Genomic DNA, 22,802 nt, shown 5'->3' with positions numbered 1-22,802 from the left:
CACATTTGATATCGAGGTCTTCCTAACTCCAGACCTGATGCTCTAACTACTGTGCTACCGAGCTGTCCCATCATTAGTTCTTATTCTCAAGCCACGGGATTCTGTTGGAAATCATCACAAATAACGTGAATAGGTTTACTACAAATTCGTGTTATTTGACTGCAACCCTTCACCAGTACATGAAAAATCATTTCTTCATCCCTGATTGACTACTTCTATCACATTCCCAAGAGATTATTCCAAAGCTCTCTTTTTTCTTATGAAGGTCAACTGTCTTGCCTAAGTTTACAGAGCTAGAAGGATCTGAGGCCACATTTGAACTCAGAACCTCCCATCTCTGGGCCTGGCTCTCAATCCACTGAGCTACCCAGCAGCCCCCAAATTCCGTAGTTTTCTTGCCTTTTCCCCAACTCCACCACCTCACTTTCCCAACAGATAACCTCACGCATTTTACTGAAATTAAAGACACCGTGAGAACCTTTCCCCTTCTCTACACTTCATCTTCCCTCATTTTCTCCTTATCTTAGAGGATGAGCTGGTCCTTCTTTATCAATGTTAATTCCTTCCACCGGTGTCCTTGAGCCTACTCCCTTCCACCTTATCTGAAAGTTGGCCTCCACTGGCAATTCTTCAACTCTTCCTGTGACTTTGCTCTCTCCTCCATCTATCACTATCTATCACTGAGTCTCTCCCCTGCCTCTACCTGCTATACAGCTCCTTCACCGCCTCCCACTCACTCCTCAAAAGAGCCTGCAATCTGGCTTCTGACCTCATCACTCAAACAAAACCACCCTTGTAAAGGTCTCGGGTGACCTCTTTTTTTTGTTTTATCAACGCTTTTTGTGTCATGGTATTTCCCGATATGCTCCCTCTCTCGTTACAAAGAAAAATAAAGAAACAAAAGTGGCCGACAATCTGAGCCAGAGAGCACATGCCACCTCACAGCCCTGATACGTCCCACCTCTGAAAAAGAGGAAAGCTCACTTCAGTTCCATGAGCTGCTCTCCAGAACCAAGACCGGACTCACAGATGAGGTCTTAACTGATAAATCTGGTGGCCTTTTTCTGGCTTCAGCTCTCTTGACTTTTCTGCAACCTTCAGTGACTGCCTCCTTCTCACTTAGTACTCTCATGTCCGTCCCGAGACTTCCCGGGACATTGCTCTTTCTTCCTCATTCTCTTCCTGTTTAACTGGCTCTTTCTCAGTATCTTTTTCCTGATTCACTGTGCTCTACTCCTGAACCCTTACGTAGGACTGTCTGTGAAGAGCCTCTTCTAGGGGTTTTTCTATGCTTTCCATACTCTCTTGGTGAGATGTTTGAATATCTATTTTTTTAATCTAATTTGAGTCTCTTTTTGGAATATCCATTGAGCCAGCCTTAACCGTCTCTCTTCAGAACTTTAGTCCCAAATCTACAACTACCTGCTGGATGTGTCCTGCCAGCGCCTAAAACTCAATGTATAAACTTGATTCCATCTCCTCCACCTCTTCCCAAAGCCAACTCTCCTTTTGGGCGACTCTATTTATGCCGAAAGCAGTGCCGTCCTTGCAGGCACGTGGTTTGTGAGTTGACGTGGCCTTGCCTGATGGCCCTACTTTTCCAGGCAGCCCTCCACCTAGGCTGCTGTACCTCACAAAACCCAAACAGCTCATGCTCCATAATGAAAAATCTTCTATGAACCTGTATGATGCTAGATTGTGGAATTTTTTAAACCTTAGCTTCTATCTTACAATTGATATTAAGTACTGGTTCCAAGGCAGAAGAGTAGTAAGTAGCTAGGTAATTGGGATTAAGTGACTCACCCAGGGTCATACGGCTAGGAAGTATCTGAGGTCAGATTTGAATCCAGGACCTCCTGTCTACAAGCCTGTCTCTGTATCCACTCAGCCATCCAGCTGACCCCTGAGCAAGTTTCTTAACCTCTCAGCAGCAGTTTACTCATCTTCAAAATGGAGATGTATACATGTAATTGAGAAAATAAAATAACTTTTTTGAAAAATGAGGATAGAATAGTACCTGCCTTGCAGAACTGTTGTGAGGAGCAAATGAAATGTGTAAAATGCTATGCAAAAAGATATATAATAATGCTACATAACAGTAGAAAAACTCCTATATACACATATATACACAATAGTATAAAACCATATAAAATATATGTATAGTAATAACAATAATCAACATTTATATAGCCCTTACTAAGGGCCAGACACTGTGCTAAGTGCTTTACAATAATTATCAGAGTAACTCTGACAGGTAGGTACTATTATTATCCCCATTTTACAGCTGAGGGAACTGAGGTTTAAGTTAAGTGACTTACCCACAGTCACACAGCTAGGAAGGATCTGAGGCTGAACTCACTTTGCCACCTGCTTCCCCTGCTAGTCATGAGTATTATTGTTGTCATCATCATCACGCTGCCTGGCATTCCCACAGTCTTGTTGCTTTGAAAAACGTGTTAGCTATTTTACTGAATTTGATCCCGGGCACAGGAAGGCCTGACAGAGCTGGCCTTGGATCCAGGAAACCCTGGGCTCCCCCCGTGGGAGAGCTGGGAGCCCGGGCGGTGTGAGCCAGGAGCGGGGAGCACCAGGCAAAGGGCTTCAGCAGTCAGAGCTCCGGGGGATCTGCTGCCAGGATCCTGCAGGACGGGGTTTTAAACACAGATGTTCATAACTACGTTTAAAACCCTTGTTCCCTTGTGATCCTACGTAGGGTGCATTTAAATGCAGGCTTCGGAGCAGGGGCTCCCAGGCCTCGACGGATGGCACGCAGCCTCGTCTAACCTTGTTATCTTACAGAGGAGGAAACCGAGGCCTAGAAACGGGAGGGGCCCCGTCTGAAGGCCCAGGGAATGGCGGGCAGAACGGCGAGTCCTGCACGGATTCTCTGCCAGCCACAGGAGCCGCGAGGCCCCAGCAGAACAAGCCTCCCCGGCCCCCAGCCTCCCCCGGCCTCCTTACCGTAGTGGTGATAAGGGAGCGGCTCGCCCATGGAGAACACCATGGTGAGGACCAGGGCCGAGTAACACATCTTCTGGTGGTCTGGGGAAGGAAGAGGGAAAAGTCCTGGCTCGGAGCCCAGGCTGACCCGGAGCAGGAGCAGGCGGGGGCGCTGGGAGACTCGGGGCCTGGACCCCTGAGTTGGGGAAGGGTAGAGGGGGTTCCGGAGGCTCAGAGGGAAGGAAAGTCTCAGTCTGTGCCCTCACCCTGGGTGTCCGTCTGCATGTCCCGAGCCAGCTCCATGGGCAGGATGGATGTGACCAGCGAGGAGATGACAGCCGCATCGAGGCTACACATGGCCCCAAAGCACTTCAGAAGTAACAGGCGGAGGGCAACCCGGTGCTCCTGGGGGGGGGGAGAAGCCGTCGGTCCTGATCCGTGTCCACCCCCCACGCCCCCCCAGCCGCTCTGACTCCTGGGGGCGATGGAGGGCAGAAGCGGGGCTCCCTTTCCTGTGCCCAGCCCTTACCATCTGATAATAGGCCACCAGGGAGAGGACCGGCTCAAATTCATTCTTCTGACACATCTTCCTACAAACTTCTGGGTCTGCGTCTGTCTGGAAGGGACAATGGAGGGCGCAGAGGGGTGGGCGATGAGAGGCCCAGCCCTCTGGTCCCAGGCCCACGGGCGGCCACCCCTGGTGTGCAGGGACAGCTTTCCTTCTTCGCCCTGCTCAGGGCGCCTTATTTCCATTTCTTCTTTGCCCGTTCCAGTCTACGTTCTGTGGCCCGAGCTCTGGGCTCACTCCCTCACTCCCTCGACACCCTCACCTTCCATCTTAGAATACTGGGTAGAAAGGCAGGAAGGGCTAGGCCGTGCGGGTCAAGGGACTTGCCCAGGGTCACACAGCTGGGAAGTCTCTAGGTCTGGCTCTCCATCCACTGAGGTAGCCTCGCACAGCACCAAGGAGACATGTGAGGTGGCCTCTTCACTGCCCCCACCCTCTCACTGTGGTCCCCACAGAAAAGGGAGGATCAAAGAAGGACAGAGCATGTTCCCGTGCGTGTAGAACTCTGAGAAGGAAGCAGGAAAACTCTGCGCCTCAAGGGCACCACCCTGAAAAAGCACGTCCCTGGAGCGCGGGTGAGCCCTCCTCTCCCCCCTGAAACCCCCCATCTCCGCCCCCAGGCTGCCCACCAAGATTCGGAGCAGCTCTTCCAGGTAGCAGCAGATGACGTTCTCGTCCTCATAGAGGGCCCAGCTGCGCTGCTGAGCATCATCCTTACGCCGTGCCAAGTCTGCGAAAATCACCTCCAGTCGATGCTGGTCATGGCACACCTGGCCCGAGGGCAGGGCTGAGCTCAAGTCCTGTTCTCCCCAACCCCCAGGACCCAGACGGCATCATTAGTCAAGGAAGTCTCAGATGGCCCCTCCCCTCCCAGGCCAGCCACTGTATCAGTCTGGAAAGCCTCCGTGCACAGGACATCTCCTCCAGACAGCCTTCTAGGATTGACCCTTCAACTTTTGCTCCTATTGAATGTAAACCAGATTCTGTTGGGTTCATGCCCATCTCTTCCCTCAGACTAGGAACTCTGGACCACATCTCTCCATTCAAACAGTCCATAACCTCCAGGCTTGACCCCAAAATTGATCTTTGACTCCAGAGCTCTTTCTGCTACAGATACAGAAGCCCTCATGCTCCAAGAAAGAAAGGAAGAAAAACAGCATAAATCTTTCACCACAACCACCTCCAATCAAGCGGCCTATTTCTCTCAAAAAAGATTCATCCTGAAAAATCATGTGTACATTTAATAAAATTAAAGAAAATTTAATGAAAAACTCTTACCTTCCGTCTTGGAGTCAGTACTGTGTACTGGTTCCCAGGCAGAAGAGTGGTAAGGGCTAGGCAATGGGGGTCAAGTGACTTGCCCGGGGTCACACAGCTGGGAAGTGTCTAAGGCCACATTTGAGCTCAGGATCTCCCATCTCTAGCCCTGGCTCTCCATCCACTGAGCCACCCAGCTGCCCCCTAAATTTTTTTTTTTAAAGATTTATCCTCCCATCTAACTGAGCTGAGCCTGGTTACATCAAGAATCCGTCTACGCCCTGTTGGAGACCCGGGGAGAGAAGGATCCCACCGTCCTATTCTGCTTGGCCCTGACTCCAGGGCTCTGCCTTGAGGCTCCTTGGTCTTAGGGCAGGAGCCAGACCTGCTCTTGCTCTTGGTCTCCCCCCAATTCAGTGCTCCCTACAAGCCAAGTCCCAGGCTATTGATTCGTCTCGTCCTGACCCCCTCTGGCCTAGGCCCACAGTAAGGAGACCAGGATGCCTGATGGGATGCACGTTCCATTACCCGCCAGCTCTCTAGGCCGTACCTTGCTCTCCACCAGGGAGATGAGGATCTGCTCCATGACACCTGCCACGGCTGGGACCGAGCTCTGGATATGACCGACAACAACCCCAATGGCCACACGGCACAGGTCGTGACTCAGGCTGGTGTTGCGTCGGATCAGCTCCATCAGTTCTGCCCCGATTGTCGAAGGCACAGCTACTGGGGCCACAGGGGCCTCCTCCTTCTTTTCGGGCTCCTCGAGGGTCAGGCTGCTAAGGGCCTCCAGATCGGGGGCGGGGGCTTCAGCCGCCCCCTGTTCATCCTTCTCAGGAGGGCCCTCCGTGGTCCCAGGAGGCTCTGGAGCAGTGCTCTGGTTCTGTAAGGCAGAGGGTTTGGGAACAGCACCCCGGGCACTGCTTCGACTAGGAATAGGAGGAGGCGTGTGGCTGGGGCTCGAGGCAGCTGTGGGGGGTCCCGGCTCCCCGGTGCTGGATCCCGTATAGAGTGTGTCCAGGGATGTGGTGCTGACTGAGGAGTTGCTGGACAGGGAGCTCCCTCGAGTCGGAGCATCAGGACGGGCGTCAGGGCTGCCTGCAGAAAGGAGACAAAAACCCCAAAGCTCTAAATGGGGCCTTGGACATATTCCTCTGCTTGCTGTTCATCCCTTTCCTCCCCAGCTGTCTGCTCTTCCACCTGGCTCCCTGATTTTTCTTTTTTTAAGGTTTTTTTTAATTCAAGTTTCTTCCCATGGTTACATAATTCGTGTTCTCTCCCTTCTCTTTTCCCTCCCCCCTCCCAGAGCCGACAAACAATTCCACTGGGTTATACATGTATGATCTATCACTCAATACCTTTTTCCACATCATTCATTTTTGTATCCTGCTCTATTGTCTTTCACTGTTTGCCCCTCCCTCTAGTTACCTCCCCCTTCCCTTGTCTTATTCCCCTTCTACTTCTCTGTAGGGAAAGATGGAATTCTGTACCCCAGTAAGTATATGTTTCTCTCTCTGCTGGCTCCCTAATTTCTGAGCTTAACAGCTCTGTGAAGCCTCCTGCCAACTTTAAGGCGCTCTATAAAGCTAGCTCTTCTTATGTGCCCGTCTGCCTTTGACTCTTCTAGCTTTCTCCCTCTGCCTCCCCTTCTTTCCTTCACTGATGGTGGGGGTGGGGGCTGGAGGCTAAGTGGGAGGACGAGGGCAGCAGCTACCCTGGGAAAATGTCAACCACTCAAGGGCTCCCCTGGTCCACGCGTGGTCACACATTTAAGAGCCCACAGAGACCTGGCCGAGGGAATGGTGATGATTAATGGCGACATTACTATGAAGAGCAACAGCTTACACGTCTACAGCGCTTCAAGGCTGATGAGCTACTTCACTTACTACAAGCCTGTCAAGTACTTCGGGAAGATAATTATCATCCCCTTTTGTGAATGGGGAAACTGAGGCTAGAGCTAAAGTCCAAGGTCATACAGGTGACAGTCACATTCTGGATTTGCATCTGGACTCCAAGATGAATGCTCTATACGACACCACCCCTCCACACGTGCAAACAGGACAGTTGGCACCACCTCTCCTTCCCCAAACCAGTGATTGCCAAGAGAAGGCTCAGAGTATGTCTAGCTGAGGGCATTATATTCCAGAATTGGGGAAACGGGGGAGACCTAAAAATAATTCCTGTCTCTAACGCCCAGAGTGACCAGTGACCCAAGGATGGGAGGCTCACCCGCCACCCAACCTGAAGGGGCTACTGAGGAGGTGCTGAGTGACTTTGCCTCTCCCAGCCCTTTTGCAGCATCCACTCCCAGCCTGCACAAAGGCCCCTTTACCTCTCACGGAGCCCACTGGGACGGGCCGCCGTTTCCCTGGTGGGGGGGGTGTGATGGAAGCCACTCGCCGCGGATGTGGTGGGACCTGTAGGAAAGAGAGTGAGTCTGATGCGGCAACATCCCAAAGCTGCTCATCCTGACATTAGAAACAAGGTGCTGGCAGCTCCCCACGCCTCCTCTTTTTCAGCTCTACCTTGATGACCACCCCCATCCCTACCCTGTTCCTATTCCAGCACAGCTCCCCATCCAGGCCTCAGGAAGCCCGCAGTGTGCAGAGAGTTCATCCGGCCCAAACGCCCCATCATGGCAGTTTCTCAGCCTTTTTCTGACTACCTCCAATGACAGGAAAGTGGCTACTCCACTATCCAGCCTATCACATTGTTAAACAGTTCTGATGAATGGAAAGAGACTTCTCAGGTATTTTTTTTCCCTCCAGATCCATATCATCACTGGTTTGGGGAACTCCCAGTGTGGAAATCCATTCTCCCAGTACAATTCTGCCTTGCCACCTAGTAAGTCTGAGTTGCCTGAGGTATCAAAAGACTAAATGTCTTTTCTGGGGTAATGGAGCCAATATGTGTCCAAGACAGACTTGAACTTGGGTCTTTCTGACTCAGAAGCCAGATTCCTCACTCCCACACTATACTGTCTCTCTAAGTCACTATATTTAAGAAACCACCTACCACTGTGCCTACCTTTATTCTCTTGGACTAAACAGAAATAGTTTAATGCCCCCTACATGCCACGACCCTTCAAACCCTTTCATAGTCGCCACTACATCTTCTCCGCTCCAGTTCCTTTAACCGATCCTCACAGAGCATGACTCTTTTGCCCGCCCTGTCCTGGTCGCCTTCTCGGGTCATTCCACAAGTTTTCAACATCCTTTCAGAATTTGAAGTGACTCCCATATATGGTCTGACTAGGGCAAAGGGCAAGAAGACGACTGCTTCTCGGTCTGGAGATCCAACCATGCATCCATCTATTCTTGCTTCCTTCCTTCTTTCTGTTCTTTTTTTCCAACTCTTACCATCTACCTTAGAATCATTATTAAATATTGGTTCCACAGCAGAAGAGTGGTAAGGGCTAGACAACTGGACGTAAGGGACGTGCACTTAAGTCACACAGCTAGGAAACGTCTGAGGCCAGATTTAAACCTCCAATCCTTACATCTGGCTCTCTATCCACTGAGCTAGCTGCGCCAGACTATGCCTTTCTTAATGAAGCCCAAGATCACATCAACCTTCTGAACTATCAACATACTACTGAGTCATCTGAAAATTGTGGGCCATTAAATCTCCTGATCTTTTTCACAGGAACTACTGTACAACAAAACAGAATTAACAACAACAAGCACTTATATAGCACCTATCATGTGCCAGACACTATACTAAATACCACACACATATCCTCTCAACAACTCAGGGAGATAAGTGCTATTCACCTCCATTTTCCAGCTGAAAAAGCTGAGGCAAACAGTGACTTGTGCAGGGTCTAAAGGCCTAAAGCTGGATTTGATCTTATATCTTCCTGACTCCCGGGCCAGTGCTCTATCCACCAGGCTACCTGGTTGCCTCTTCTCTCACCTCCCCCACTCTACACTGGCACAGCGGATTTTTTTTAATTCAAGGAGAAACTTCATTTATTTAATAGCTTTGCTCCATTCTAGCCTGTTAAGGTCTTTTTAGAGCCTGATTTTGTCATTCATTTGGAGTTTTCTCTCTCCCAAGTAATCTGGAAACCTGCCATCTGTGCCTTTCTCCAAGTCTAAAGCATTCATTAAAGACACACCTCCTGGCTAACATCGATCACTCCCTTCTCTTTGGGTCTAACCATTCTACCAGTTCTAAGTATGTTTTGGTTCGACTTATCTCTCCATCTTGTCCACAAGGGCGTCATGACAGAAAGCCAAAGGCCTGGCTGAAATCTAGGTCTATATACGATGACAACAGCTTCAGACTTAACAGTCTAAGAATCCTAGCAAAGGGGAACATTATGCTAGTCTGGCATGAGCTTCCCTTGAGGAACTCTTGCCAGCGGCCAGTGATTTCCACTTCCTTTCCTAAAAGCTAATATAATCTAGTCTACAATCTTGCTTGTGTTAGACTCTGGACTCCTAGTGTCTACAGTTTCTAGTTAGATCCATGTCCAGGCCTTGCTAATTAGAGGCTGGACAGCCTAGGCCCTTTAATTCAAAGGTTCTCAACCTTTCTTGTGTCATGGACACCCTCTGGCAATCCAATGAAGCTTATGATCAATCCCCTTTTATTTTTATTTGTCTATCTATATATCTATCCATTTACTTATTTATTTATTGGGGAAAATCTGCAATTGACAGGAACTTATTAAGCACCTAAATGTGCCAAGCATGGTGCTATGCATAAGGGATACAAATATGAAAAGTGAAACGATCCCTACATTCAAGAAGTTCTTGGATAAGAGTTCATCAAATGATCCTGGACCTTATTAACTTGGGCAGACTCTTGTATTAACTTCCAAACTAGTCTTCCTTATTTTTAATATCCTTTACACTAATGCTCATGTAATTTCTAATGAAGTATGGTTTCCCACTGCCTAAAAAAGAGTATTAATACCTGAACATGGCATTCAAGATATTCTACAATCTAATTACAACACTTTTTCTTAATATACATTATGTTACAGCCATCCTGGCCAAGCTTCTACAGCATTTTTTTTTCAGTTTTCTTTTTTTTTAATAACAAATTTCCACATAAGTTTTCTGAGGTTTTATGATCCATATTGCCTCTCTCCCTTCTTCCCTACCCCCTCCCAGAGCTGACAAGCTGGGTTATACAGGTATTTTATGATCCCTTTTAAGAATAATGTTTGTTAATGTTAGTGAATAAATGAAGATAATGTTAAATTTCAAAGAGATCTGGAAAAGTAAAGATGTGATTTTTTCCCAAGTTTCATATTCACAGATATGTGAATCTCACTATAAGACTTCTTGCTCTTGATAAATTTACAGAACTGTTGATAGCAGTTATTCCTGAACCATCCCTCAATACCTGGTAAGAAGCACAGTCCTCTCCCAGAAACTCAGCACTGGGCAGGCTGTGCTGCCTCTCATAGCCAGTCCTGCAAACTCCATTGGGCTGCCTACTGGCAGTGGCATCCAGGTGATGGTCACTGGATGAAGGGGTCATAGTCACTGGACTTGCGGTGTGACTTTTGCGGAACAATGTTTCCTTCCTATGGTGGATCAGCTTCCTGCAGGGGAAGGAAAGGGTAGATAACTGAGATCCAGGCAATCTGGGGCCTTTGAGAAACTCCATATTGAGTTGAGGTGAAACTCTTCACAGCAGTGAAAATGTTGTCATTATACCTGGTTATGTGAAGGAACATAAATACTGCTGTTCTTTAGAGATAGGATGGTGTACTGGAAAGAATTCTGGATTTAGAGTCTGAGGGCCAGGGTTACAATCCTAGTTTGGCCATTAATTGGCTGCATGACCTTAGGCAAGTTATTCAACCTCTGAGCCTGTCTCCTCCTTTGGAAAACTAGAATAATAATACATATATTTCCTACCTCAAAACGAAGTTGTGACAAAAAAGTGTCTTACAAACTTATAATGCTCTTAAGCAAACAAGCAGGAAACACCAGGAAAATAAGCAAACAATAACAACAAAAAAACTCAAAATAGAGTTATTTTGGTGACAGGGAAGATCAAAACGCAAACTCAGAAGACAACAAGTCAATACTGCTGCATCCAAAGGCTCCAAGAAACATATGAATTGGTCTCAAATCCAGAAAGAATTAATGGAGGGGGCAGCTGGGTGGCTCAGTGGATTGAGAGTCAGACCTAGAGATGGGAGGCCCTGGGTTCAAATATGGCCTCAGACCCTGGGTTCAAATATGGCCTCTGACGCAAGTCCAGCTGTGTGACCCTGGGCAAGTCACTTGACCACCATTACCTAGCCCATACCACTCACTCTTCTGCCTTAGAACCAATACCCAGTATTGATTCCAAGACAACAGGTATGAGTTTTTTAAAAAAAGAATTAATGGAGAAGTTCAAAAAAGGATTTTAAAAATAAAATAAGAGAGGTATAAGAAAAGTTGGGAAAAGAAATAAAAGTGATACAGTAAAATCAAGAAAAAAGAGTCAACAGCTTGGCAAAGGAGGCACCAAAAATAATGAAGAAAATAATGTCTTAAAAAATAGAATAGGTCAATAGTAAAAGAGACACAAAAATCCACTAGAGAGAAAAATTTCTTAAAAGGCAGAATTGACCCTTTGGGGGAAAAGGTACAAAAATTCACTGATTAAAAGAACTCTTTACAAAATAGAAATGACCAAATGGAAAAGGTGGTATAAAAGCTAACTCAAGAATATCTTAAACATATCTTAAAAATTGGAATGGGGCAAGTGGATACTAATGACTCCATGAGACATCAAGAAACAATGTTAAAAGAATGAAAAAAATAGAAAAAAATGTGAACTATCTAATTGGAAAAACAACTGACCTGGAAAATAAATCCAAGAGAGATAATCTAAGAATTATTAGACTACCTGGAAGTCATGATCAAAAAAAGAACTTAAACATCATCTTTCAATAAATCATCAAGGAAAATTGCTCTGATATTCAAGAGTCAGAGACTAAAATGGAAATCAAATGAATCCACTAATTGCTTCCTGATAAGCTCTCAAAAGGATAACTCCCAGGAATATTATAGCCAAATCCCAAAACTTCCAGATCGAGAAAATATTGCAAGGAGCCAAGAAACAATTCAAATATCATGTAGCCATAGTCAGAATAACACAAGATTTATTAGCTTCTACATTAAAGGATTGGGAGACCAGAAACAGGCTATTCCAGAGGGCAAAGAAGCTAGAACTTCAACCAAGAACCATTTACCCAGTAAAACTGAGCATAATTCTGCAGGGAAAAAAATTGAGTATTCAATGAAATCAAAAACTTTCAAACATTCCTGCTGAAAAGATGGGAGCTGAATGTAAAATCTGACTCACAAAAACAAGATTCAAGAGAAGCATAAAAAAGTAAAAAGGAAAGAGAAATCAAAAGATATTCAAGAAATTTAAATTATTTACCTACCTACATGGGAAGATGATTCTTATAATTCCTAAGAACTTTATCAATATTAGGGCAGTTAGAAGTAGTATACAGAGACAGAGGGCAAGGATATGAGTTCAGTATGATGGGATATTTTTAAAAATTATATTAAATTAAGGAGTGAGAAAGAGGAATGAATGGGAAGAAGAGGGAAGGGAGAAATAGGAGGGATAAACAATCTCACATAAAAAGAGGCATGAAAGCTTTTACAGTGGAGGGGAAGATGGGGATGGGGGAAGTGGAGCACTTGAAACCCACTTACTCTCATCAGAATTGGCTCAAAGAAGGGGCAGCTGGGTAGCTCAGTGGATTGAGAGCCAGGCCTAGAGAGGGGAGGTCCTAGATTCAAATCTGGCCTCAAACACTTTCCAGCTGTGTGACCCTGGGCAAGTCACTTAACCCCCATTGCCTAGCCCTTACCGCTCTTCTGCCTTGGAACCAATATTGGTTTCAAGACAGAAGGTAAGGGAAATACACAATCAATTAGGTATAGAAATTTATCTTACCCTACAGAAAAGCAGGAGAGAAAGAGTATAAGAGAAGAGGTGGGGGTTGATAGAAAAGAGAGCAAATTGAGATTGTGGTAATCAGAAGCATAACACTTGAGGATGAACAGAATGAAAGGAGAGAGAAAAGGATAAACAGAAGTTTTTACAAGTCTAATAAAGGTCTCATTTCTCAAATACATAGAGAAATTAGTCAAATATATTTAAATACAAGTCATTCTCCATATGATAAATAATCAAAGGATATGAACAGGCAGTTCTCAGATGAAGTAATTAAAGATATCCATAGTCATGTGAAAAAATGCTCTAAATCACTGTTAGACAAATGCCAATTAAAACCACCCTACATCTATCAAATTGGCTATTACAACAGAAAAGGAAAATGACAAAACATAAAGGAGATTTGGGAAAACTGAGAAACTATTGATAGAGTTGTGAATGGATTCAACCATTTTGGAGAGCAATTTGAACCTATGGCCAAAGGGCTATAAAACAGTAAATACTTTTTGGTTCAGCAATACCACTACTAGGCTAGCATACTAAAGAGATAAAAAAAAAAGAGGGAAAGGGTTTATATGTTCAAAAATATTTAAAGCAGCTCTCTTCGTGAGTGCAAAGAACTGGAAAGTGAGGGGACGCCCATCCATTGGGGAATGACTAAGTTATAGAATATGAATTTAATGGAATACTATTGTGCTTTAAGAAATGGCAAGCAGGAAAAGCTCAGAAAAACCTGTTAAGACTTACATGAACTAAAACAATAAAATAAGTAGAACCAGGAAAACATTGTACACAGCAACAGCAATACTGAACAATGAACAACTATAAATAACTTAGCTAGAATCCAAAACAACTCCAAAGGACTCCAAAAAATATCATCTGCTTCCAGAGAAAGAACTGATGGGGAGCTCAGTGGATTGAGAGCCAGGCCTGAAGACGGGAGGTGCTGGGTTCAAATATAACCTCAGACACTTCCTAGCTGTGTAACTCTGGGCAAGTCACAACCCCCACCGCCTAGCCCTTACCACTCTTCTGCCTTAGGCCCAAAACATAGTATTGATTCTGAGGTGGAAGGTAAAGGTTTAAAACAAAAAAAAAAAAAGAAATGGAGCCTGAAACTGTTTTTCACTTTTTTTTTGTTCACGTTTCCTTCCACAATTTGGAAAAATATTTTACATAATTGCACCTGTAAAATCTATAACAGATTGCTTACCATCTCAGTTGGGGCAGGGGGGAGGAGGGAGAATTTGAGGCTCAAAATTCTTTTTTAAAATGTTGGAAAATGTTTTTACATGTAATTGGGGGAAAAATAAATAGAAGAGCCAAGTTTCCAACACTAACCTGATCTAATAGACCATAATGAATTTGTATATCCATATAATTTAGAGCTAGGAAAAACATTAGAAATTATCTAGTTCAATCCTGGGAACTGAGGCCCATCATGAAGTGACATGTCAAAGTTAAACAGGTAGTGAGTAGCTGAGTTGGGATATGAATTTGGGTCTTATCCCACAGCATTCTCGTGTTAATAAACCCTAGTAAATACATTCTTGTGTGGAGGATCCATGTGAGGAGAAGGGTGAGAAGGCAAAGGAGAAGTAGATGCCAGACTTGAGAATTCAGTTACAGTGATAGTAGCAGGAGATGGAAGGGGTACTTAGGGATCCTGTAGAATCATTTTTTTGAGTTCACTCCCCAGCACTAGGGCTAGAAAGGAAAGTCTCAGGTGGGAAATGAAAAGTCAAGGAAAAGGTTAGGGGAAAGGGGAAAACTCTGGGTCTCCTAAATCTAACTGGATTCCAGGAAACTCATTCAGTTGGGTCCCCCCCCACTCGTTCTCCAACAGGAATGGAAAACTAGATGGCCAAGACCATAGTGAATATTGGCTTTGAAACAGGAGAGAAGAGAGTAGAAAGGTAAAAACATGGGGAGGAGGGGGGGAGGCAGGATGGGCAAAAGAGATGTGATTTCTAAAGGAAGGTACAGAAAACCTCTTGGGATCTGACTTATTTCAGGGATTCCTGGGAATGAGGGAGAAGTCCTGAAGTGGCATCTCAACCAGCAGTAAAACTGGTGGGCAAGGAATCCACAAAGGACAATGGGGGATTGACTGGAGAGTCAGTTCCAAAATGAGTGGAAAAATATCATGGAAGGATTTTTAAAACATAAAGGTCCCTCCCCTTCTTCCCTGGAATAATGTTTCACCCCTTGTGAATCAGTTATTTTGTTTCCCAAAAGGAACATGCCCATCAGCATTTTTGTGCCCACAGATAGCAGTTCCTGTTTTGTTTTTAACACTGTAGGTTTGCAAACTACTTCTCCATGCCAACCTTTTGAAATATATATTGTAGGCTCTGTCATCCCCATTTTGCTGAAAAAGAAACTGAAACCCAGAGAAAGGAAAGCGACTTGTTGAAGGTTACAGAACTAGTAAGCCTTAAAGCTGGGACTCATGGTACCTTTTTTTTAATTAAAAAAAAATTTAAATATAATTTAACTTATTTTTACAAATATTTTTCCATGGTTACATGATTCGTGTTCTCTCCCTTCTTCCCTCCCCCCCCCCCTCCTGGAGCTGACAAGCAATTCCACTCAATTATACATGTATTATCACTCAAAACCTACTTCCATATGATTTACTTTTGCAATAGAGCAATCTTTTAAAACAAAAACCCCAAATCCTACACTCATATAAAAAGTGATAAATTATTTTTATTTCTGCGTTTTTACAATTATCATAGTTATCTTATGATGACAAGACTAGGATCCCTTCTAATATATCATGGGGCCTCAATTCCACCAGTTATGTAAGGGCTTCTAATGGCATGTTTCTAAAACTCAGCATATTACTTCCTATTCCTCCTACCTGCTTGGAATTCACAGAATCTTGGGATTTAGGGTTGGAAAGGCCATCAGGTATCATCTGATCCAATTCCATCATTAAAAAAAATGAGGAAACTGAGGCCCAGGCAGGTGAAGCTATCTGCTTACGGTCATATAACTAAAAAATGTCAGAGCTGAGTTGGGAACCTTTTGTATTACACAAATTCTCCATTTGAATCAAACTGGCCTCCTAACTGTCCACCATACAGGACAGTTCATCTTTTACCTTCATCCCTTTGTACAAGTTGGCTCCCAACCCCCAATACACACCCTTCTTTTCCCTTTCTCCTCCTTCAAGGCTCAGCTCCAAAACTGCCAAGAGGTAGTACCTTCCACACAAATAGAGCTTTTCCGAGATTCCCTCAGCCATCAACCTTCTCTCCCTTCTGAAGCTGCTCTGTTAACTTTATCTATACTTTGTATATACTTGTGTTCACACTGTGTACACAGAACTTCCTCAAGGCCAGCATTTGTTTTCATCTCTGTATCCCTAGCCCAGAGCCCTGAGGATATAGTGGGTGAGAGACCAAAACGAATGGACCCAGGCGGCCACCTTCAACCCTGGCATCTCTTCCATGGCCCCCCTGCCTGTGGCTGCTGCGGCTGTGCCCATCACCCCTTCCAGGCCTTGCACCAGCCCCTTTCAAGCACAGGGCCTGACATACAATAGGCATTTAACAAATAAATGTTTGCTGGATTGTCCTGGGGTTGGAAGAAATGGATCCGAGTCCTAGGCAGAAGCCTAGGTTTGCTCTATCTCCTTGAGAATGCTCTCTGAGAGCTTCAATTTCCTCAGTAGTAAAATAGGACAAATGACATGTTTTTCCTGCCTCATAGGCATGGCAGTACGCAGTTATAAGCTCAAGGCTGGTGGACTGTTTGAGTTCAGGAGTCTTTGAGCTGCAATGGGCTAAACCAAGAAGATGACTCACTAAGTTACCCAAGAAAGGGCAAACCAGCCCAGGTAGGAAAAATACAGCTAATCAAAGGGCCTGTGCCAATCAGGCCCTTAAATGGCTGCTATATTATCTCAGTCTAGGGAAGAGAACTGATCTCCAACGAAAAGGAAGGAAAAAAAAAACAGAAAATGGGCACTCCAAGACCTCCTACCCTCCCTCCTCAGTGCTGGCTGGGCCCTTACTTACTGAAGGACATCTCGCTGCTCCAGGTTGTACTTGCCCCCATTCTTCATGGCTGCATTGTGCACTGCTTCAATGGCACGATCAATGGACTGGAGGACGACATCCTGCTCTAAACCCTGGAGGAAGGGAAAACAGGAAGATATGGTAAGACTGAGCGTGATCCCTGGGAATAATAAGTATTTCTAGTTTTCTCCTTGAAAAGGGAATCAAGATAGGTCGAGCTATGGATCCTTGGTCTCACTAGGGTCCAGAACGAGAAGATATAGTGGAAAAGGCCCAATATTAGGAATAAAGAGAAATGGATTTGAGTCTAGGCTTTGCCACTAACTCACTGTGTGACTTTAGGCAAGTCACTTCTCTGTGGCCCTCAATTTCATCATTTGTAGAATGCTACATCCATTGAAGAATGGCTAAACTAATTGTGGTATATTTACATCAGGGAATGACTGTGTCATAAGAAATAATGAACACAAAAAGTTCAGATAAGTTTTAGCAAGACCTCTTTGAACTGATGAAGAACTGATTAAGGAGATGGTCAAGTCTGATCCTGGTTTTTGTTGTTTAGTTGCTTCCGTCATGTCCAATTCTTCTTGACCCTATTTGGAGTTTTCTTTGCAAAAGAAAACATTGGAATTGTTTGCCATTTCCAGCTCCAACTCATTTTACAGATGAGGAAACTGAGGCAAATAGGGTTAAGTGATTTGCCTGGGGTCACACAGATAATGACTGAGGCTAGATTTGAACTCAAGTTTTCCTGACACCAAGCCTGGTATTCTATCCACTTTGCCACCTAACTGCCCTTCTGGTCCTAGAAAGGATTGAAAAAATGCACTTTCTTCTTCTCTTGCAGAGGTAGGCAGCTATGGTTTTGAAATATTATATCTATTTGCAGGCACAGCTGATATATTAAAAGATTAATTTTACTAAACTGCCTTTTCTTCCTTTTTAAATCTTTGTTCAGTGGTTGGCTCCTTAGGTAGGGGAAGGGATAGGGCTGGAATCCTAAATAAGTGGTCTAAAAACAAAAGATATCAATACAAGTAGAATTAAAAAACAAAGGTGCTTGGAAAGATTGTCCAATTCAGGCCCTTAGGTTTTTTATTTTCTTTTTTTAAATAGAGGCATTCTATGTTCTCAGATTCCTTTCAGCTCTGATATTTTATGTTCTGTGTACTAAAGACACCTTGTAGCTCTGATATTTGATATCCTAAGGTTCCTTCCACACAGTCTCTGCTCTATAATGAAGAAAGAGATGGACCTAACTCAGAAGAGATAAGCAGATTAATGCAATGAAAAAAGTTCCAAAATAAACATGGGTTCTAGTCCCAGTTCTGCCACTGGTTCAGTGGGTGTTCTTGGAGAAGGCTCTTTTCTTCTTTGGGGTTCAGCTTCCTTCCCTGTAAAATGAAGATGTTAGATTGGGTGGTCTCCAAGGTTCCTTCCAGTTTTCACATTCTCTGTGTTGTGGAATATCTAGATGACTCTGCATAAGGTCCAACACTGACTTCTCCCCTCCATCTCCTACTTTTCCCCCTTCCAGGGACCCTGAAATGACCTTCAACAGCACAAACCTCCTAAAAGCTCAGCCAGATATTCCTGAAAGAATCACAAAATGTGAGAATTGAAAGTAACTTCAGTGGTCAACTCTTCAAGGCCATACAAGAAAGGGATCCATATCACATCATACACAATAAGTGGTCATTTGGCCTCTTCTTGAAGACCTCCAAGGGGGGAACCTACTACCTCTGGAGTAGTAACCTACCACCTCTTGGAGGTAGGCTTTAAGTAGTACTTGGAAGAGATATCCTTGATATTCAGTGTCCTGACCAAAGCTGCAGTCAGGAACCCATGGAGACAGAGTGACACAGTGCAAAAAGGAGTCTGATCTGGGAGTTAGAAGACTTGGTTGCTAATTTAGGCTCTATCATTAATTCACTGTGTGACCTTGGACAAGTCCCTCCTCTAAACAGTAGCTAATAGTCTACCAATATTTAAATCTAGGAACTGTTGATGGAACTCACCTGTTGTAGCCCCTGATGAGAAAGTAACTTCAATGTTTTCAACCTGTAGTAATTAGGGAAACCAATGAGAGACACTGAAGAGGATTTGGGGAAGTAGGCAGTCCCTGGTGACCAAAGCTGGGGTTCAGGATCTGTCAAGTTATCTCTAAGAGTTTCAAGGTCTTCTCTCTGACTTGACTCTGGGGGATGGGTCCAAGGTGATGTGAGAGGCAAGAGTTTTGAAACAAAAAGAGACAAGTATTGGTAAGATGATATGAATGGTAGAGCACATCATGGAATATGATTGACAAATATGAAGAATTTACAAAAACTTGGGAGGCTTTACACGAACTGATGCAAAGGAAGTAAACAGACCTGGGAGAATTTTTTTTAGATGATAATAATCATGTAAAGGAAAACAATACTGACAGATTGAAGAACTCAGATCAATGTAGTGTCCAATCATGACTTCCCAGGAATCATGATGAAGCATGTTCCCTGCCCTTCAGCAGAGTGAGGAAAGACTATTGCTGTAGCATGATATACATTTCCAGATATGACAAATGTGTTGAAATGTTTGATTTGACTATATTTGTTACAAGGGAGGCTCCAAATAAATGGTTTTTTTTTAAAGCATCAATTTAAAAAATCTTTAAACAGATAAAAAACCAAAATAAGCTCTTTAAGAAAAGAGATGGCACAGGAGTGAGCCACCACTAAGGAAACTCCTAACGGTAATAACAATTCCATTTCTAGAGGTCTCTTCAAAGAGCTTTGCATCACAACTACCCTGAATTAAGCAAGCATTATCCTCACTTACAGATGAAGCAAAGAAATGGTTAAGTCACTTTTTCAAAATCACACACTTAGTAGGCACTGGGAGTCAGAGCTCAAACTTGGGCCTTCTAGATGAGTTGAAGGAAATGGAGATGTTTAGCCTAGAAAGAGAAGACTTAAGGATGACATGATAGCTGTTGTCAAGTATCAGGAGGGCTGTGACAAAGAAAAGGAATTGGATTTCTTCTACTTGGCCCCAAAGAACAGAGCCAAAAGCTCTCCTTGAAGGACCACCATAAGAAAAAGCTTTCTAACAGAGCCCTCTGAAAATGGGAATAGGAAATAGTGACCTCTCCATCATGGGAAGCCTTCCAGTGGAAGCTGGAGGACTGCTTGTCAGGAATGTTATTGGGGATTTCCTGTTCACAGGTGACTCGTTAAGTCCCTTGTTCATTCAATGATCTTTCCACTAAAGATGTATCGGATACACTGGCCCAGATAAGGGGAAAGTGTCATAAGGAGGACAGACTTCCAAACAGCCATAGCCACTGAAATCTCTAGGGAAGTGGAAGTGATTCTAAGGGCAAGAAAAGATGGTCTGAAGCCCAAGGAAGGAGCCTTTGTAGCCAGACTATAGGCCTTCGTCATCCAGTAAGGGCCAAAGAGCACGACAGTGACTGCACAATCAGAATCCTTGGCACGATTGGGCCAGGTTTGTATGGATACACTGCAACGCTGTAACCACCTGCAGAAGCAAGTTCTAAGAAGGCCTTCACCCAGACCAAGCTGAAGCAAGGCTCGAATGAGGCTGGGACCCAGGAGCTATCAGGAAGTAGGACAAAGTCTCTCCTGGGTCTGGAGCCTTAGACTAAAGTTTGTACTTCATTTCCTTGGAACTTCCTCATGGGATCACAGGACTCCAAAGGGAAAGAACCTTAGAGACCATCCAATCCAAACCCCGTCTCTACCATTCCACAGATGACGAGGGAACTTAATTCCTCCAATGCCCATATGTAGAGCTCTTTCTACCACCCCACACCGACTCCTAAGAAAGCTGCCTAGTAGAGGTGCGTACAGTCTTGCCCTGGCCCTACTGAGGGGAGAAGAAAACGGCCCTGGACAGACAGGCCTTTGAGTAAGCCGGGGGACAGTGAAGTTCCGTGGTTGACCTCACTTAGAATGGAAAGAAGCCAGGCAGCTAAGGCTAGTAGAGGTGAGGCAAGGCCAGGACGGGGAGAGTGCTGAGTCTTGCCTATCTTGGGCTTTCTCACAGAACAAGGACAGAGCAGCCTCATAGTGCAGAGCCTGGAATATTAACATTGCTAAGCACATCCCCGAGTCTAGGATTTTTGAGAAGAAAACACTTTGTTAATGTTAAATCACATTTAGAGGGCATTTTATCATCATCGTGAGTATTAAAATGTCACAGATCACAACCTTGGATGCGACAACTCACGTCAGACCTGCAAGAGTACAGAACGCCAGAACCAAAATCAGAAAAAAAAAAATCCTGTCTGATGCCACACTCGGAGCAAAGAACTGGCTGGAACCCTCCTACAAAGCTCCCCAAGGCCCCCAGGAGACACTGCCAACAGGAAGAAAGATAATTGCTGGAGGAGTGCCACTTCCTTTTACCCTTCGAATACCATGGGGAGTCACTGTACCACTTGGCTCCACAAGGCTTTTATATCCCACCCTTAACCCTCACAGCTTCTAATAACCCACTCCCCATCACTGATCAAACTTGGCTCCCTCTTACCCCCCAAAAAAATTAAGGAATATCAACAAAAAGTAAAGTCCTGGTTCCTCTTGTACTTCACAATTTTGTCATCAATTAATGGCTGCCAAAATGGTACAGTAGATGGGGTGCCAGACCTGGAGTCAGGAAGAGTCCTCTTCATGAGTTCAAATCCATCCTCAGAAACTTACTAGCTGGGTGACCCTAGACAAGTCACTTAACCCTGTTTGCTTCCATTTCCTCATCTGGAAAATGAGCTGGAGAAGGAAATGGCAGACCACTCCTGTATCTTTGCCAAGAAAACCCCAAAAGGGGTCACAAAGAGTCAGACAGAACTAAAAAATGACTGAACAACAGAGGTAGAAACATAGAGATTGAGAAAGGGAGAGAAGAAATTAAGTGACCAGACCAAATGCTCTGGACCTCTGCCCTGGCACCTGGGGAGACACTGAAGGAGGCACAAGTGCCAGGGTCTTTTAATCTGCCCCCCTCACTCCTTTCTGTACTCTGTTTTGACCTCATCGCCACCAGGCTGGGAGTCTGCCTGCTTCCTGAGCTCTCCAAGAATATCCTGACCTTCCCCACCCACCCCAGCTTTCCCCAGATGGCGCCAATGGACCCACGGACCAAGACCCAGACAGACAAACAGCAGAGCTCTAAATCCCCAACCAGGGTGGGGCTGCTGTGTGACATTCCTTTGACAGAGATGCAGAGGGACACTGTCGCAGCTATGCAAAGCCAAACCCAGACAAGCACACACAGGTCCAGGCAGGGTCTCACAAAGGTCTCCATCATGACAAAGACTTGGTAGCCATTGACAGTGATGGGAATAGAGAAGCAGCCAGTGTTTCATCTTACAAATAGGGCAGCTGAGGTCCAGAGAGGATGTGATTTATTCAACAGGAAAAGGCCTTGTATAGGAGGCCATTGTAAGAGGGTCATTCTCCCCTTAAAACCCATAGTGGGGACCCCAAATGAGGAATAGATCAGGTCACAGAGGATGCTAAACTTCTCTAGCAGAGGGAACCTACCAATTACCTCTCTGCCCCATCTTTCCTAATGCCAAACAACAAAACTCTTCCAGGAAGCCTCCCCTGATTACACACACACCCATTCATCTACTTCTTGCCACCCCCACACAAGTGAGTTTCCATCTTAAAGATTCCTGGTGGAGGCTTTCCGAAGGCAAGAATCCTCTTCCTCCTCGGACCAGGGCTCTCCAGGGACAGGACTGTGTTTCACAAGCAGACCTGGTTCTTCCCAATGGAGACTGGAGGCTGGAGGACACAGCCAGCCCCAGCTGCTATTTCTCCAAATTTAAAGGGTTATTTCTGTCTGAAGGGCTGGTTTGGGAATAAGATGATGCATGCTATAGACAAGGGGCACTCCCAGTCTAACTCACAAACCTTCTCCCCCTCTCCCCTCCCCTAATTCAGTCTTTTCCGGAGGGGGCTGCAGTCTCACAAGACTGGGGATGGGGGGGAGAGGGGCTTGGGGTTAACATGGGAGGGAGGAAAGAGCTAGGAGGCCTAAGGTGGCAGCCGTGAACCCCTCGGTTAGGCCAA

The 22,802-nt window shown here is 45.1% G+C and overlaps 1 protein-coding gene across 2 annotated transcripts in view; it reads right to left on the bottom strand.

The window, feature by feature from the left end:
- The window catches only part of NCKIPSD (NCK interacting protein with SH3 domain), a 28,751-nt gene that overhangs the window by 5,066 nt on the left and 883 nt on the right, over positions 1-22,802 (bottom strand). The window contains exons 2-10 of one of the 2 annotated variants that reach the window (XM_007499821.3): positions 18,744-18,786; positions 16,726-16,838; positions 10,124-10,325; positions 7,098-7,182; positions 5,316-5,863; positions 4,138-4,308; positions 3,470-3,556; positions 3,207-3,345; positions 2,962-3,042 (exon numbers count right to left, since the gene is read on the bottom strand). In XM_007499821.3, the coding sequence (XP_007499883.2) occupies positions 2,962-3,042; positions 3,207-3,345; positions 3,470-3,556; positions 4,138-4,308; positions 5,316-5,863; positions 7,098-7,182; positions 10,124-10,325; positions 16,726-16,838; positions 18,744-18,786 (1,469 nt within the window). The remainder of the gene's footprint in view (positions 1-2,961; positions 3,043-3,206; positions 3,346-3,469; positions 3,557-4,137; positions 4,309-5,315; positions 5,864-7,097; positions 7,183-10,123; positions 10,326-16,725; positions 16,839-18,743; positions 18,787-22,802) is intronic. The other variant, XM_007499820.3, reaches the window with a different exon arrangement.

This window comes from Monodelphis domestica, chromosome 7 (assembly GCF_027887165.1).
Source record: "Monodelphis domestica isolate mMonDom1 chromosome 7, mMonDom1.pri, whole genome shotgun sequence".
Classification (NCBI taxonomy): domain Eukaryota; kingdom Metazoa; phylum Chordata; class Mammalia; order Didelphimorphia; family Didelphidae; genus Monodelphis; species Monodelphis domestica.
The sequence above is the reverse complement of the archived record's forward strand: the minus strand, read 5'-3'. Positions and strand labels throughout refer to the sequence as shown.